General features: G+C 37.1%; 1 protein-coding gene across 1 annotated transcript; it reads left to right on the forward strand.

Moving 5' to 3' along the window:
* Positions 1-15696: 15696 nt before the first annotated feature.
* On the forward strand, positions 15697-16655 carry LOC113911243 (taste receptor type 2 member 39-like). Its single transcript, XM_027573583.1, is given in 3 exon segments — positions 15697-15737; positions 15739-16243; positions 16245-16655. Coding segments are annotated over 3 exon segments (957 nt in total).
* Positions 16656-17353: the final 698 nt, after the last annotated feature.

Genomic DNA, 17353 nt, shown 5'->3' on the forward strand with positions numbered 1-17353 from the left:
TGACATCAGCTGTAGCAACATATTTTAGGTATGTCTCCTGAGGCAAGGGGAGCAAAAGCAAAAATAAACTATTGGGACTACACCAAAATAAAAAGCTTCTGCACAACAAAGGAAACTACTGACAAAACAAAAAGGCAACCTTCTGAATGGCAGAAGATATTTACAAATGACATATCTGATAAGGGGTTAGTATCCAAAATATATAAAGAACTTAACAAAACTCAACACCAAACATAAATAATAATCCAATTAAAAAATGGAAATAAGACATGAACAGACATTTCTCCAAAGAAGACACACAGGTGGCCAAAGACACATGAAGAGATATTCAACATCACTCATCATCAGAGAAATGCAAATCAAATGAGGTATCACCTCACACTTGTCAGAATGGATAAAATCAAAAAACACAAGAAACAACAAGTGTTGGCGAGGATGTGGAGAAAAAGAAACCCTCGTGCACTGTTGGTGGGAATGCAATCTGGTGCAGCCACTGTGGAAAACAGTATGGAGGGTCCTCAAGAACTTAATAGAATTACTATATGATCCAGTAATTCCACTACTGGATATTTATCCAAACAATATGAAAACACTAATTCAAAAAGATGCACTCCTATATTTGTTGCATGGCAATACACACTTTCTCCCATTGCTTCTTCTCGTTAATCATACTTTAGATAAGTTCAAATCTTTGAAGAACTGTTTTATAAATGACTTAACTTGCCTACAATTATATCGAAAATTTTGGTCAACAATTCCTGTAAATTTTGATTACAGTTGCCTGCCCTTAGCCTCATTTTCACTTTCTGTGGTTTCATTTACACACTTTTGGGCAACCAAAGTCTGACAACATTGTCATAAAGTCAAGAGTAGCCTAACACTGTGTCACAATCTTATGTTATTCACCTCACTTTCATCTCATCATGTAGGCGTTTTATCCTCTCACATCACAAGAAGAAAAAGGGTGAGTATAGTACAAGAAGATATTCTGAGAAAAGAGACCAGATTCATATAACTTTTATTCAATATGTTCAAATTCAATATAACTTTTATTACAGTACATTGTTATAATTGTTCTATTTTATTATTAGTTATTAGTGGTAATCTCTTGCTGTGACTAATTTATAAATTAGACTTTATCATAGGTCTAGATGTATAGGAAAAATCATAGTATATTTGGTACTATCTGCAGTGTCAGGCATCCACTGAGGGTCTTGAAACATACCCCACTGATAAGGGGGGACTACTCCACATTTTATGTAGAATCAGAGAGAAAAGTGTAATCCAATTTTTAAGCAAATGGAGCAAAAACCACTTTTTAAAACTTTCAGTAAACCACAATGATTGAAAAACAACTCATAAGTAGGAAAACATTGACATTTATCCCTTCACAAGTAAGGATAGAAAGAAAAAGACACTGAACAAAATAAACCATGAATACTTCTAATCACCATGCAATGCTTACATATTATTTTTGATTGGGTAAATGCATATTCTGTATTATAATGTTACAATGAAATAAAATTGAGAATTATGCAGCATTTAAAATCAGTGAAATATTCAGAAGGATCATGGACAGGGAAAATGTATTTGAATTTTGTCTTACAAAATATTTTGAAGAAAGTTTTTCTGAATGGTAGCTAAAACATTTACATAAGTTAGTACCAGAAAAGTTAGAATTGAGAATATCATCTTTTTTTTTTACGATTTTATTTATTTATTTGAGAGAGAGCACAAGCAGGGGGAGTGGCAGAGGAAGAAGGAGAATCAGGCTCCCCACTGAGGAGGAAGCCCGATGCAGGGCTTGATCCCAAGACCCTGGGATCATGACCTGAGCCGAAAGCAGTCGCTTAACTGACTGAGCCACCCAGGCACCAGAGAATATCATCTGTTTAACAGAATTTTCTCAGCATGTACTAATTATCTCAACACCTGTAAAGACTATTTTCTTAATAAATAGTCCATTGAAGGTGTCGACAATTTCAAATGTATTAGCCATAAAATGCAACTATGAATAACATTTCAGGAAATTTTATGAAGATAAGAGAGATAATAAGAGGTGTTAAAAACATATACTGTTTTTAACAGTATATAACAGTATGTATTTAACAAAACTGTTAAAAAGCAGTTATACGGCATTGGAAATAAATGTGACTAATAAGCTCATTAAAGTACATGAATTTGTAACAGAAAAGTTGTCTGTTTGTATTATTTTTAATGTTCAGTTAGTCAGTACAAGAAAGTGGTTTCCTTTTTCTCTAGAGATCAAGGGTATATGGTTTTTACAGATAATCCAGTCAAGAAATGGGCAGAAGACATTTACAGACATTTCTCCAAAGACATACAAATGGCCAATGGGCACATGAAAAAATGCTCCACATCACTTGCCATCAGGGAAATACAAATCGAAACCACAATGAGATACCACCTTACACTGGTCAGAATGGCTAAAATTAACAAGACAGGAAACAACAAATGTTGGCGAGGATGTGGAGAAAGGGGAACCCTCTTACACTGTTGGTGGGAATGCAAGCTGGTGCAGCCACTCTGGAAAACAGTATGGAGGTTCCTCAAGAAGTTAAAAATACAGCTACCCTAAGACTGAGAAATTGCACTACTAGGTACTTACCCCAAAGATAGAAATGGAATGATCCAAAGGGGCACCTGCTCCCCAATGTTAATAGCAGCAATGTCCACAATAGCCGAACTGTGGAAAGAGCTGAGATGTCCATTGACAGATGAATGGATAAAGAAGATGTGGTATATATATATATATATATATATATATATATATATATACACACACACAATGGAAGGGATCAGCCATCAGAAGGGATGAATATTTACCATTTACATTGATGTGGATGGAACTGGAGGGTATTATGCTGAGTGAAATAAGTCAGAAAAAGACAATTATCATATGGTTTCACTCATATGTGGAATATAAGAAACAGCACAGAGGATCATAAGGTGAGGGAGGGAAAACTGAAGGGGAAGTCATCAGAGAGGGAGAAAAACCATGAGAGACTCTTAACTATAGGAAACAAACAGGATTGCTGGAGGGGAAGGGGGATATGCGGTAAAACTGGGTGATGGGCATTAAGTAGGGCACACAATGTGATGAGCATTGGGTGTTATATGCAACTGATAAACTATTGAATACTACATCTGAAACTAATGATGTACTATATGTTGGCCAATTGAATTTAAATTTTTTAAAAAGGATATATGGTTTTTAGAAAACCTTAATTGAAATATAGCTGACATGCAATGTCATATTAGTACAGGTGTACAACAAAATGATTTGACAATTCTAATCACCATGCAATGCTTACCATGATAAGTACAGTGACCATCTGTCACCGTATAAAATTATCACCATATTCTTGACTACATTCTGGATGCTATACTTTTTATCCTCTTGACTAATTTGTTTTATAACTGGAAGCTTGTACCTCTTAATCCCCTTCATCTATTTCACCCATCCTTTTGCCCCTCTGACAACCACTAGTTTGGTCTCTGTATTTGTGAGTCTGTTTCTGTTTTGTCTTATTTTTTAGATTCCACACATAAGTGAAATCATATGGTATTTGTCTTTCTCTGACTGACTTATTTCACTTAACATAATACCTTCTGGGTCCATCCATGTTGTCACAAATGACAAGATTTCATTCTTTTTATGGCTGCATAATATTCCATTGTGTGTGTGTGTATAATATATATTCCATTACATATATCACATATATGTTATATATATCACATATATATGATATATATATCACAATTTCTTTATCCATCCCTTGACAGATATCTTGGCTATTATAAATAATGCTTCAGTAAACATAAGAATACATATATGTTTTCAAATTAGTGTTTTCATTTTCTTTGGTAAATACCCAGCAGTGGAATTACTGGATCATATGGTATTTCTATTTTTAATTTTTTGAGAAACCTCCATACTATTTTCTACAGTGGTTGCACCAATTTACATTCCCACCAACAGTGCACCACTTTTTAAAATAATTTTGGAACAGATCTATTTTATCAGTCTACTGACAAATAATAAAAATTTTCAGCTAATAAATTCATATTTACTAATTACATAAGTTCAATCATTGTAGTGTCCTTTTGCACTCCCAAAAGTATCTCATTTGCATGATAAATTACATGGATACCCTAAATGGAATGCAGAATAAGGAGACAAATATATTAAAACCACATTAAAAAACATATTAAAAACATATTAATAACTGTAAAGAGAAACCAGGCTTAGGGGCACCTGGGTGGCTCAGTCAGTTAAGCATCTACCTTCGGCTCAGGTCATGAACTTGTGGTCCTGGGATCAAGCCCTGCATCTGGCTCCCTGCCCAGCGGGGGGCCTGCTTCTCCCTCTCATCTGCCGCTCGCCCCTGCTTGTGCTCTCTCTCTCTGTCAAATAAATAAAGTTAAAAAAAAAAACTCTTAAAAAAAAACAAAAGACAGAGAGAGAAACCAGGTTTAATAGGAATTCCATGTGAGGAGAATAAAGGAAAAGTCTGAAAGACAGTATTTAAAGATATTATTACTAAAAGTTTCCCAGTTTTAAAATATACATAAAATATCATATCTGGAGCCCTTTCTGAATGCCAAGCAAGACAAATTTTAAAACAACAACAATAATAATAATTGTCCAAACTAGACACATAGTAGAAAAATACAGGAAATTGAAAAAGATAATCTTAAAACTCTCAGAGATACAATGAAAAAGGGTAATACTAAAGAATGACAGTGTATTTCTCATCAACAATAATAAATACCAGAAATGAGAAGCTAACAAATCAAAATATTCAAAGTGCTAAGAGAAAATAGCTGTCAAAGTAGAATTTTTTACCTAGTGAAATTCTTATTAAAATAAGAGCAAAATAAAAACATATTCAGACATCCAAAAGCTAAGAGAACCTCACTCATATAGAAATAATCATCCAAAGACTCATAGAGGGCGGCTGAAAGTCTTTACCAAGAAATACATAACCAAATCAAAGGGAAGCATTAACTTAGAGGAAATAGTATGTCAGAAGATGGAAACTTGAGAAGACAATTAAAAAATTCCTTTATGCATGTAGCAAGAGCAGGGCATTATTAAAAAGGAACACTAGAGGGGAGGGACATATGGAAGTTTAAAATATGATAGTAGAAATGAAACATTCAGTGGAATGACTGGAAAACAAAGTCAAAGAAATCTCTCAGAAATTAGAACAAAATGCTAAAGAGATGAAAAAATGTTAAAGTCTGACAATGAACATGAGGAATTCAGAAATGAAAGAAGAGAGGAAAAAAAAGTAAAAGGAATCATTAAATTAATGATTGATATATGGCCCAAGTTGGAAGATATGGTTTTCCAGATTGAAATCCCATTCTAGTGGGTAAAACAGACATCCAACAAAAGACATTATCATGAAAATTCAGGATACTGTGGACAAAGCAAAGGTATTTTATGACTCCAGAGAAAGAGACGTAAATTACTTGCAAAGGAACGATATAAGTGGAAATAAGATGTGGAGGGGAAAGGAAACAAGGAGTTTTTTTTCTAATAGATAAAATAAAAACTATTTAGAAATATTTGACTTAGTTGCATTATTTTTTTCCTGTGTCAAGGTAACCCTTTATAAAATCAGTAACTGAGATGAGCTATACCAGGAACAAAGAGAGGCTGATTTACTTTTATTTATTTTTAAAGATTTATTTATTTATTTCAGAGAGAGAGAGAGAGAAAGAGTGTGTGTGAACAGGGTGAGGGGCAGAGGGAGAGGGAGAAAGAGAATCTCCAGCAGACTCCCCACTGAGCTCAGAGCCTGATGCAGGGCCTGATCCCATGACCCAGAAATCACAACTCCAGCCGAAATCTGAAGCTTAACCCCAGAAGCTTAACCAACTGAGCCACCCAGGTGCCCCATATAGACCACCCATACTGGACACTAATCTTGGCCTCATTCACCCAAGCCCTTTGCTTAACCATTGTGGTCAGCTTGATTATTAAACATCCAGGCTGCCTCAGAGACCTACTTAACATCCAAAATACTATGCCATTGAGAACAAATACCTTTTACAATTATAATACCCATGAGCACTAATCTTTAGTAGAGTTTCTTGAGGTAGGATCCTGTGTTTCACTTCTGTATCCCAAGTGCCTGGTATATAATATGTGCTCAAAAAAATGTATTAGTATGTGCATGTTTTATCCATTCAAAAAAATTCTTCAAAAGGAAATCGTAAGGGAGGTTAACGAAATAGTTAGAAACATATTACAACAGAAGTACTACATATCAAATTTGACAGTGTTCCTGTAACATGGTATTTAGCAGTACATGTATATACTTCTTTCTTTAAAAAAAAAAAAAGAAAAATTGAAAATCAGTTTGTTTTGATCCAGAATAAAAAAAGTGGGGTGCCTGGGTGGCTCAGTCGTTAAGCGTCTGCCTTCGGCTCAGGTCATGATCTCAGGGTCCTGGGATCGAGCCCCACATCGGGCTCCCTGCTCCACGGGAAGCCTGCTTCTCCCTCTCCCACTCCCCCTGCTTGTGTACCCTCTCTCGCTGTGTCTCTCTCTGTCAAATAAATAAAATCTTTAAAAAAAAAATGACAAAATAAAACTAAAGGAAGATGTAAACTTATATTAAAGTAAGTGAAGAAATTAATGCAACAGAAATAAAAGAAATAATGAAAGATAAATAAAACCCACAACTGAATCTTCAGTGTAAGGGGTGGGAACTCTAGTAAAATAAGCAAATCTCTAATTAGAAACAATGAGAGAAGGCACAGACAATATTAGAAAAAGAAAAAAAGATGCAATAACTACAGAATAAATAATGGGAATCTACTCCAAACTCATATGTGTAATATTATGCTAAATAAAGTTGAAAACCTACATGAAATAGAAATTTTTCTAGAAAAAAAATAATTAAAATTAGTCCCCCTTCCCAAAATTGACAAACTAATTAACCACGTCACTATTTTTTTTAAAAAATTGAATTTGTAATCAAATGTCCACCCTGCTGCCCCACCCCCCCAAAAAAAGAATTCCTCTTTATCCAATATAATAGAACTTTCAATCAGACACTACTACATAAAAACAGATTGCATTTCCAAGCCTCCTTTGTGGGTAAATGCTGCAGTATGACTCCAGTCAGCCAACGGTATGCAAGAACTGCTATTTTGTTTCATCACCTTCTTTTGCCCCTCTTCCACGCTACCTCCCTGAATTTGTCACCGTCTTGAATCTGAGGCTGAGCGCCACATCCCAAAGAGAGTGGAGCAATGAGCTCAAAGAACCTGTCCCTGAGGACTCAGTAAAGTGAAGTTACCATGTCAGTCACAGATCACTTATTTCCAGACTAAACTCCTATCTTGTGTAAACTCCTATCTGTGTACTATTGCTGTTGTTGTTATTAAGTGAAAAATGGTGTTAGGTTAATTGCTTTTTAAAAACCATAAAATGTTGGGCGCCTGGGTGGCTCAGTCGGTTGGGCGTCTGCCTTCGACTCAGGTCATGATCCCAGGGTCCTGGGATCGAGTCCCGCATCTGGCTCCCTGCTCTGTGGGGAGCCTGCTTCTCCCTCTCCTCCCCACTTGCGCTCTCTCTCTCACTATCTCTGTTTCTCTCAAATAAATAAAATCTAAAAAAAAAATAAAAAATAAAAACCATAAAATGTCAAGAAGATTTTTTTAAGAGCAAATATGAACCAAGTATAAAATACAACTGAAGGGTTTGTTGTTGCTGTTGTTCTTGTTGCTTTTACGTATAGTTGATATACAATGGTATATTAGTTTTGGGGGTACAACATAGTGATTTGACTAGTCTGCACATTACTTAATGTTCACCATGATAAGGGCAGTCACCATCTGTCACCATATAACATTATTACAATATTATTGACTATATTCCCTATGCTGTACTTTTCATCTCTGTGACTTATTTATTTTATAAGTGGAAGTTTATACCTTTTAATCCCCTCATCTATTTCACCCAAGCCCCTACCCTCTTCCTTCTGGCAACCACCAGTTTGTTCTCTACATTTGTGAGAAAACTAAAGGGCAGAATGCTTATTATTCTTTCACTGCTTTTACAAATAATTTTAAAATGAAATATGTAGAAATTAGATAAATGCAAAATACTTAATACAATAGTCATCTCTAAGTTGCAAGATTGAGTCTTTTTTATTTTTATTTAAAATATTCTATATTTTTCATACAAAAAAATTATTAATATCAAAACTATAATTGACCACATAGTATATTTTCATGGAATTCCTACAAGTAAGGAGAGTCATAAGCATGCACACTGGGGAGAAAAGAAGCTCAGAGCTTACTACATGATGAAAGGTAATTGTGCCATGAACAACACAAAACAATCTTAACAAAATCAACCACGGGGATCTCTAGAATGTAATAAATGTGAAATGCAAACCTGGATGATATTATAAGACCTTCAAGGACAGATTATCATTTGCCTCTGGATTTGGGATGATAAAGTTTTTTTTAAAGATTTTATTATATATTTTTTAAGATTTTATTTATTCATTTGAGACACAGAGATACAGAAAGAGAGAGAGCATGAGCAGGGGGAGAGGCAGAGGGAGAGGGAGAAGCAAGCTCCCCGTTGAGCCAGGAGCCCGATGTGGGGCTCGATCCCAGGACCCTGGGATCATGACCTGAACCTAAGGCAGATGCTTAACCATCTGAGCCACCCAGGCGCCCCTTAAAGATTTTATTTTTAGGTAATCTCTACACCCAACATGGGGCTCAAACCCACAACCCCAAGATCAAGAGCTGCACACTCCACCAACTGACCCAGCCAGGCACCCCTGATGAAAAAAAAACATTTTTTTTTTAAATAAAGAAAGAAGAGAATGCTCTTTACTTCAATCCAAAAGAAGAATGAAAATGTGGCAGTTTCTGTGGCAGGAAACAGAAACCAAAGGAAGAAAATGCCATGATAGTGACTGCGGAAAACAATCTGCTCAAAGTTTTTTTATTTTTTTTTCCCAGAGCCTCCACTTAGAGCAGAACAACTCTGAAAAGCATGAACAAATTTGGAGGATTCACACTATCCAATTTCAAAACTTATTAAACAGTTACAATAACTGGTAGAGTGTGTTAGTCACAAAAGGATAGGCACATAGATCAATGGAACAGAAGAGACAGTTGCAAAGTAGACCCACGCAAATATAGACAACTGATTTTTGACCAGGGTGCCAAGGCAATTCAATGAAGAAAGGACATTTCTATCAACAAATGGTTCTGGAACAATTGTTATCCATATGCAAAACAAAACAAAATACCTCGACAAATTCTTCTCACCTTATACAAAAGTTAAATTGAAATGGATCATGGACCTAAATATAAAAGATCAAATGATACAACTTCTCAAAGAAAACAAGAGCAAGTTTTTGTGGCCTTGGGTCTGGCAGAGTTGTTTAATATTACAGCAAAAGCACAATCCATTAAAGAAAAATTGATAAATTGAAACTTATCAAAATATCAAACTTTCCTTCTGTAAAAGATATTGTTAAGAGAATGAAAAGACAAGCCATGGACTAAGAGAAAATATTTGCAAAGCATTTAGGTGATAAAGGACTTGTAACTACAATATATAAAGAATTTTTAAAATTCAACAATAAGCAAGCAACTAGATTTTAAAAATAGACAAAAATCTATAAACACTTTACCAAAGAAGACATACTTATGTCTAATTAGTATATAAACAGATGGTCAATGTCACTAGTCATTAGGTAAATGCAAATCAAAATCACAATGAAATACTACACATCTAAAATGACTAAAAAGAACCCAAAACAAACAAAGCTCTGCACACATAACACCAACAATGCTAGGTGCTAGTTAAGATGCAGAGCAGTTAAAACTCACACATTGCTGGTAAAAATGAAAAACGGGGGGTGCCTGGGTGGCTCAGTCAGTTCAGCATCAGACTCTTCGATTTTGGCTCAGGCCATGATCTCAGGGTTGTGGGATTGAGGTCCACGTCAGCCTCCACACTCAGCAGGGAGTCTGCTTGAGATTCTCTCCCTCCCTCTACCCTTCACCCCCTCCCCCCGCTTGCACACTCTCTCTCAAATAAATAAATAAATCTTAAAAAAAAAAAGGAAAGAAAGAAAAGAAAAACAGTACAACTACTCTGCAAAATAGTTCAGCAGTTTCTTTGAAAGTTAAGTGCTTACTGTACAACCCAGATACCCTATTTCTAGGACTTTGCCCAAGTGAAATGAAGATGTTGCATGTGAATGTTTATAGGAGTTTATTCATCATTGCCAAAAACTGGAAGTGACTCAGATGTCTTTATAAGAGAATGGATAAACAAACTGATATATCCATACAATGTAATACTACTCAACAGTAAAAGTGGCTGAACTGTAAATTCATTTAAATGGTTAAATCTTAAATACATTTTGCAAAATAAAAGAAGTCAGACCCAAAAGGCTACATACTGTATGAATCCATTTACATGTCATCTGGAAAGAGCAGAAGGATTGGGACAAAAAACAAATTAGTGGTTGCTAAGGACTTTGGGATTGGGCTGGGGAGACACAGATAATTCTAGGGTTGGGGCAGGATGACTGGAGCATCCCATAATGCCTGAAAGGAAATAAAAATAAAAATGGAGTCATATCAAAGACATAAGAGCCACCATGAAAGAGTTTCCAATGACCAAAGGTTGAACAATTTGAGCAACATTATAAATAAATATTAGATTGTAACAGAATAAATCTAAAATCCATGAGTATATACTAATGCAAATTAATGTTTGATTAAATAAATAAATGATGGGAAAAAAGAACTCTTCCTTACAGAAGATTTCTAATTAATATAAGTAAAAGGAATGAAGAAAATAAAAAATTAGAACAGCACAGCAATGTAATTGTTGCAGTCAACATCTGTTAAAGAATGCTGACATTAGTGGAGAAAGGTTTGAGGAAAAGCAAGATATTTGCACAGCTTCAAAGTATCTCTTCCAGAATATTACTGTGGAGGTTTTAATTATGTCCACAAATTCTTTGAGATTCCTTCTTCCAGAAAGCAAAGTTTAATTCCTCTCCCCTTGAGTATGGTCTAGATTCAGTGACTCACTTCAAATGAAGAGATTATGAAAGGGGAAAAAAAATAAAAAGGAACTTAATGGTGGAGAAAACTGGCAGATAGATGTCATCTTAACCAAGGATGCTCAAGTTTCCCATCACCACTAATAAGACATTGGTACCCCCGGCAATGAGAAGGGTACCTCACCTTTGGAGTATTCCCCCAAATCCATAACTCCAATCTAATCATGAGAAAACATGAGAGAAACCCAAGCCAGGGACTACTCTACAAAATACCTGGCCAGTACTCTTCAAAATGGCCATGGTCATGAAAGAAAAGGAAAGACCAAGAATCTATTACAGATTGAAAAAGACTAAAGATACACGATGATTAAATGCAACATGGTATTCTAGATTGGATCTTGGAACAGGAAAAGGACATTAGTGGAAAACTGGAAAAATCCAAATAAAGCCCACAGTTTAGCTACTAGTATTGTAACAGTGCTAACTTCTTAGTTTTGGTCATTGTGCCATGGTTATGTCAGATGTAAGCATTAGGGGCAGCTGGGTGAAGGGTATATGGGAATTCTCTATACTATCTTTACAACACATCTCTATGTCAAAAACTATTTCAAAATAATAAGTTAAAAATATACCAAATAAACTGAACTTTTTTAAAGCCATTTTCTCTGTCCTTAATGGTTCAAAGTCTTCTTGAGTTTTCTTTGGTTAGATATACACTTGGATATATTTAGCAAACTGGGTATGTCATTCAGGTTCTACTGACTCTACTTTAAAAAATCATCTCTTCTCCTAGAAAGGTCACCTCATCCCACTTCAGACTTCCCCTGGGAGTTCCTATCTACAACATTCTTTCCATTGCGGGAAGCAACCTTGCCATAAGCTGTGACAAACAGAGCCTCTTATGAAGTGCCTCTGATGAATGGGGGCTGCGGCCCCTGCTCCTGCCCACTGCCTCCGCACAGCACCCCGACACTGGGAAGTTTAGCTGCCGGCTGAGGTCTTGTCCCCTTCCTCTATCCTGTTCCCCTAGCCTCTCCATCTCCTACCTGTGTTTCACAGAAACACAGAGAACTGCTGTGCTCTCACCCAACCTTGCTGTTCACACTCCCACACTTGATTTGGGCATCAGACCTGCAAAAGTTCAACATTTATGGGGTGGTAGAAGGTCCTTCTCTGTATGCCAGTCATTACAAAGAACTTATGTGAGCTGAGGGCCATTGATATGGTCATTCATTAATCAGCAAGTATCTGTGCTGCCTCCCAGGGGGTCAGGTCCTGCAGACTAGAGCTGGGAACAGGACACAGAGGTGAGTAAACAGATGAGCAGAGTTATCAAACTCTTAAGAGAGGCTGTCCCATTTCTCCCTGACAGTCAGAGGCCTGGGTCAGCAGAGTTGGGGAAGAGTCAGTGACAAGAAAAGCGTCTTTTAGCCTGGTGATGTGTATTAAAGAGGGCACGTACTGCATGGAGCACTGGGTGTTCCATGTACGCAAACAATGAATCATGGAACACTACATCAAAAACTAATGATGTAATGTATGGTGATTAACATAACATAATAAAAAATAAATTAATTAAAAACATTTAAAAAAAATATATCAGAGGTCCTGAGCTACTTGTACAAGTGGGTGGAAATAAGCAGAGTTGTTTATTACACTGTTTTTCAAGGGAAATATTTGGAGTTCAAAAGTAGGGACCTAAAAATGAGATGGTAAAATTCGTAACAACTTGTCTAAAACAGTTCATCGGGCCAGAAAACCTTTATAAGCTTTTTGACTTTTTTAAAAGAAGCCTTAAGTAAGAAGAAAACCAAATGTTATTAAGATTTTCAGAGACATCTCACTCAGCAACCTTCTCTTTATTAGAATCATCATTGATTATGTACATTCATAAAAGTCCATTTACTCTGAGTTGAGAAGTCAATTTTATCATTTGTCCTATGCTTACATTTTAAAATCAGAAGCAACCATCCCAAGATAAAAGTGACTCTTTCCTTCATCTCTTTTAGTTTTAATATTCCAAAATAGATTGGGTGACTTGGGTGTTTTTTTTACCCAACGTTGGTTAGCCTACCTTGTAAAGGAATGGGGAACTTTTCCTTTGTTAACAAAACAAAATTCAACCAAGTACATTTAAAGATCTAACTGACTTTATTAAATGATTGATGAAACGGGCCACACCTCACCTGGCAAGTACAGAGGCACTTGGAAGAGTTGTACAAAACGGAAAGTTCATATAGGAAGGAGGGTGGAGCAAGGAAGTTATGAGGGAAAGAAAAGACTGCTCTGGGCAAGGTCACTTTGTTTTAGGGGAAAGGGCAGAGGATCTGACCTTGCAGATTACTTCATCTTCCTTTGGGGGATGGAGAGAGCAAGTAACATATTACTTCTTTAGTGCTGACCAGAAAATTCCTGACTGACCAGTTAAGGCAATATTTCTGGGGGAGATTGAAATTGCAATTAGATTGAGTATTAAGCCCTGGTTTGGGAACTTGGCTTAAGGGGCACCATCTTGGGCCTGCGGTTTTCTTTTTTTAAATACCTTAAACCTTCATTTTTCCTAGTGTTCTCTTTAAAATGAAAGTGCATGTGTTTAAACATTTATATGTAAAAGAAGTTTATTATCTCTCAAGTAATTTGTTTTGCAGAAAATTTCTATCTCTTAAAAATTACAGTCTTCTTGCCTTACTATTGTGATATTGTGAAAAAAATATACATTTGGTCTTTCATCCCATTTCTCCCACAGAGCTCCTAAAGCCCTTGGAGTTTCCCTGGCAGAGCTCCTAAAACCTTTGGAATTTCCGAAGTCATAAGCATTATAGAGGTGTCTTTGGTTATGTTAATGATGTGACTTTCAGACCACACCTAAACTGGGGTGGTTGCCAGGAGGACCAATCACTGATTAGAGGTTTGGAACTTTCAGTCCCACCCCCTGATTTCCAGAAAGGAGAGAAGGGCTGGAAGTAGAAACAATCACCAGTGGCCAACGATTTAACCAGTCCTGCCTATGGCATGAAGCCTCCCTAAAAATCCCAAAGGATTGGGTTCAGAGAGCTTCTAGTGAACATGTGAGGTTCACTGGAGAGGGGATGGAAGCCACATACCTTGCCCTCCTCATCTCTTCCACCTGAAGATTCATTGGTAGACTTTATCATATACTTTATTATAAAGTTTATTATAAAACTGGTAAACTGTTTTCTTGAGTTCTGTGAGCCACTCTGGCAAATTAATGGAACCTGAGGAGGGAATCCATGGGAACCTTTAATTTGCAGCTGACAGGTCAGGAGCACAGGTGACAACCTGGATTTGTGATTGGCATCTGGTGTGGGGGCAGTCTTGTGGGACTGATCCCTTAACCCGTGGGATCTGATGCTATCTCCTGGTAGTTAGTGTCCGAATTGAGTTAAATCGTAGGACACCCGGCTGGTGTCACAGAATGGCTTGGTATGGGTAAAAACACACACAAAAAAACCCCCAAAACCCACACATGTGGGGACCAGAAGTGTCAGGAGTGAAGGGTTCTGTGTAAGTAGTAAAGAAAATCTCACAGATAGAAAGCTGGGCTACTTTTTTTTTTTTTAACTCAATTATTCTTCCCTTAAATAGTGAAGACATCATAAAAGACTATCGGGAAAAAAAAGTGTTACAAACAACCCTGAATTTAGTCTTTGGCACACACAAAATGATCCACAGGTCCAGGAAGTATAAATAATGGGGAAGAACATAGAATCTGGTACCAGGTAACTGGGGTTAGAATCCCAACTCTGTCTCTCTCTAGGTGTGTGACTTTGGCCTCAGTTTCCTCAGCTGCAAAATGTAGATAATAAAAGCACAGTCTTTAAAAATAAAAAAGTACGTTCTTCATTGGGTTGCTGTGAGGCTTAAATGTGATAATATAAAGCGTTTGAAAAGTGCCTAGCACATAATCAGACATAATATGTCTCTATCTCTATATGTCTTTGAATTTATTATTATTATTATTATTTTCAATCAGTTCCCTGAGGTCACAAGTGAAACTAAGTTAAATGGTGACTTGGTGGGGCACCTGGGTGGCTCGGTCATTAAGCGTCTAACTGCGGCTCAGGTCACGATCCCAGGGACCTGGGATTGAGCCCCACATCGGGCTCCCTGCTCAGCTGGGAGTCTGCTTCTCCCTCTTCCTAGGCACCTCCATCCAGCTCATGTTCTCTCTCCCTATCTCTCTCTCTCTCTCTCTCAAATAAATACATAAAATCTTTAAAAAAAATGGTGACTTGGTGGGCAAATGTTCAACTTAACTGGCTCTAGCCAAGGCCATGGCTCTCAATGCCATGTTAGTGGTTTATAAACAAGCGTCTACTCAAGTCCTCCCCTGGGCCCTGTAATTGAACCAACACCAACAAATACAACGGACATGGAAGAGAATTAGAAAGCAAATCCTTCCATCATTTGCATTTCCAGATTTAGATCTAAGAATTCTGAGATAAACAAATGGAGTGAATTTGGAAATGATGCATCAAAGACTTCCTCCTATGACATGAAGAGTGGGAGCTATCAAGGATCTGCCTAACAAATGCTAGAGAGACATTTTCCTCCAGACACCAAAGAGGGGTAACAACTCAAGATGACCGAAACCTGCAATCCCCCAGAAAATGAATTGTCACCATCTCTCGATTTTAACTATTATAGGCACTGAATGCATCGTTGGTATCATTGCAAATGGGTTCATTATGGCTATAAATGCAGCTGAATGGACTAAAAATAAGGCAGTTTCCACAAGTGGCAGAATCCTGTTTTTCTTGAGTGTATCCAGAATAGCTCTCCAAAGCTTCATGATGCTACAGATTACCTTCAGCTCAACATTCCCACGTTTTTATAATGAAGACCATATATATGACATGTTCAAAGTAAGTTTCATGTTCTTAAATCATTGTAACCTCTGGTTTGCTGCCTGGCTCAGTTTCTTCTACTTCGTGAAGATTGTTGATTTCTCCCACCCCCTTTTCCTCAAGCTGAAGTGGAGAATTTCCAGATGGATGCCCCGGCTTCTGTGGCTTTCAGTGTTTATTTCCTGGGGCTACAGTGGGCTCTTCTCTAAAGACATCTACACTGTGTATTGTAACAATTCTTCTATCCCCTCCCCCAACTCCACTAAGAAAAAATACTTCACCTGAGACCAATATGGTCAACCTGGTTCTACTCTATAACCTGGGGATCTTCATTCCTCTGATCATGTTCATCCTTTCAGCTACCTTGCTGATCATCTCTCTCAAGAGACACACCTTCCACATGGAGAGCAATGCCACTGGCTCCAGGGACCCCAGCATGGAGGCTCACATGGGGGCCATCAAAGCTACCAGCTGCTTTCTTGTTCTCTACATTTTCAGTGCAGTTGCTCTATTTCTCTATATGTCCAACACCTTTGATGTCAACAGTTCCTGGAATATTGTGTGCAGATTCATCATGGCTGCCTACCCTGCTGGACACTCCATTCTACTGATTCAGGACAACCCTGGGTTGAGAAGAGCTTGGAAGCGGCTTCAGCCTCAAGTTCATCTTTACCTAAAAGAGCAGACTCCATGACTGACACCCACAGAGTACAACAGCACCCAGTCCAACCAGCTCTGCCTTTCCCTTACCTAGACCCCTCTCCACCTCCTTTGTCTCCCAAACCTGATCCTTTTACATGATGTGTTTTTTTAATAGAGAAGGCTGATTTTCATTTTTCTCTTTTGCTTCATGGGCACAATCATTGGGATGTTTGACATCCGTTACCTGAGCCTTCCTCCCCTTGCTCCATCTAAAGCAGTGATTCTACACGTTAAATCTCTGGGAGAGATTTTTGGAAAATACCAATGTCCAAGCTTGACCCCTAAATCAAACCAGAATTTTTGGCAACTTAGACAATTTTGGAACTTAGACAATTCTTTTAAGTTCTCAAGGTGATTGTTTTCTAAAACCTAAAACAAAAATTTTTAAGATGCTCAGACTGACTTACAACAAGAGGAAAATTAAGACTACTTTGAAATATAAGTTTTCACCTATCAGATTAGCAAAGATCAAAAAGTTTGGTAACACACTATGTGTGATTATGGGGACCAGGCAATCTCATAAAAATGGAAATATTAATTGCTGCTTCCTCAAGTACAGTTTATAATACTCATGAAGGTACATACTTTTATTTGGCAATTTTACCTGGAGGAATTTATCTTATAGATATATTTCAGTACATAAAAATAGACAGGTACCAGTTATTTATTACAATATTTTGCATCTAAGAT

The sequence above is a fragment of the Zalophus californianus genome, chromosome 12 (assembly GCF_009762305.2).
Source record: "Zalophus californianus isolate mZalCal1 chromosome 12, mZalCal1.pri.v2, whole genome shotgun sequence".
NCBI classification, from domain to species: domain Eukaryota; kingdom Metazoa; phylum Chordata; class Mammalia; order Carnivora; family Otariidae; genus Zalophus; species Zalophus californianus.